The 1,368-nt window shown below is 42.1% G+C and overlaps 1 protein-coding gene across 4 annotated transcripts in view; it reads left to right on the forward strand.

The window, feature by feature from the left end:
- The window catches only part of LOC107081801 (fibroblast growth factor receptor 1-A-like), a 59,287-nt gene that overhangs the window by 44,279 nt on the left and 13,640 nt on the right, over nt 1-1,368 (forward strand). For 2 of the 4 annotated variants that reach the window (XM_015370049.1, XM_015370050.1), the window contains exon 9: nt 407-597. In XM_015370049.1, coding sequence (XP_015225535.1) covers nt 407-597 — 191 coding nt within the window. Of the gene's footprint in view, nt 1-406; nt 604-1,368 lie in introns of all 4 variants that reach the window. The other 2 variants (XM_015370047.1, XM_015370048.1) reach the window with 1 other exon arrangement.

Genomic DNA, 1,368 nt, shown 5'->3' on the forward strand with positions numbered 1-1,368 from the left:
ACATTTTAAAGCAACTGAATTCAGTTTGGAACTGTTCAAATTGCTTTCGGTTTAGTGATATTAACATTTTAAACCAGTGCATTTAATTTCAAATTACTGAATGCAAATTCAGTTTCTGATGGCACAAGTTTCTGTCCATACGCTGCATAAACCTGATCAAATTAAATCCAATTCTACTTGTTCTGATTCTGGACTAAATTTACTGAATTGAGGGTCCATGTGGCATTTACTGGGTTCCTCCCCTATGCAGGTCAAAGGGTCTGACTTTTACACATTGGAACTTTTTTAAATTCATGTGTAAGAGCATTTCTTCTGCCTTGCTTTGAGCCTGATGTTTTCCTGACATGAAGCTTTAGTTCATTCATAACGGCCTACCTTCCTCCTCCGCCTCCTGCTCCACATCTAGCTATCACCCCGTACCCCCCAGCCAGCAGCACCTACCTGGAGGTGGTCATCTACTGCGTTGGCTTCTTTCTGATCGCCTTCATGATCACCATCGTAATAATCCTCAAAATCCGAGTCACCTCAAAGAAGAGCGACTTCAACGGCCAGCTGGCTGTCCACAAGCTGGCCAAAAGCATCCCGCTGCGCAGACAGGTAACAGAAAGTAGATAGGGGGTTTGCATCTTTTATACCCTTTCACCTTTTCTTCTGTTAGATGCTTGTTTTATCTTATAAACTCCAAAATGTACAGCATCTGTGGCTGCTTGAGATAAAGTGATTAATCTGTTGATAGGAATGCCAACTGACCAAGCCTTTAGGTTCTTTCTATTCAGTGACGGTTTTACTCCAGGTATGTATGGGAATATGAACTCCAACTCTCGCCCTAGTTACACTAGCCCTCTGAAACCGATCCGTGCAGAGTTCAGACCGAGCTTGCATCAGTTAACCCTACCGAGCCTGATTCTTACCACCACTTATAAATCATGCTAGCACGGTTCCTCACCTCCTATCGACGGTCCGCGATACTACAGCTCTTAAGGGCGGGAATTACACTTTAAAAATGGCGGCCACTTTATTGTATCTGTTACACTATATCCGTTGGTTGTGCTGTTCTTTTTACATCTCTTTGCAAGTGATGAAGCAGACTGAAGACGTTTTGTCGTTTTCTTGTTTCTACTTACATTGCAGTGTCCATATAATCTGTAATACTCCCTGCATGAATATAATAAAGCTATTTATATGCATAAATCAAGCAGAGCACTATGGCGATAGCTGTACTGCTCCACTTGTGAAAGTGTTGGGCCCTCTTTTTGGCATTAATGCAATTGTTATTGTCATATTGCCATACATGACACTGTTTAAAAAAAAAAATAAAATGGTGGCGCCCATAACCTTCAGGAACCTGGATAGCATCCTCCGCCAAAG

The sequence above is a fragment of the Cyprinodon variegatus genome, unplaced genomic scaffold (assembly GCF_000732505.1).
Source record: "Cyprinodon variegatus isolate N-32 unplaced genomic scaffold, C_variegatus-1.0 Scaffold41, whole genome shotgun sequence".
Taxonomy (NCBI): domain Eukaryota; kingdom Metazoa; phylum Chordata; class Actinopteri; order Cyprinodontiformes; family Cyprinodontidae; genus Cyprinodon; species Cyprinodon variegatus.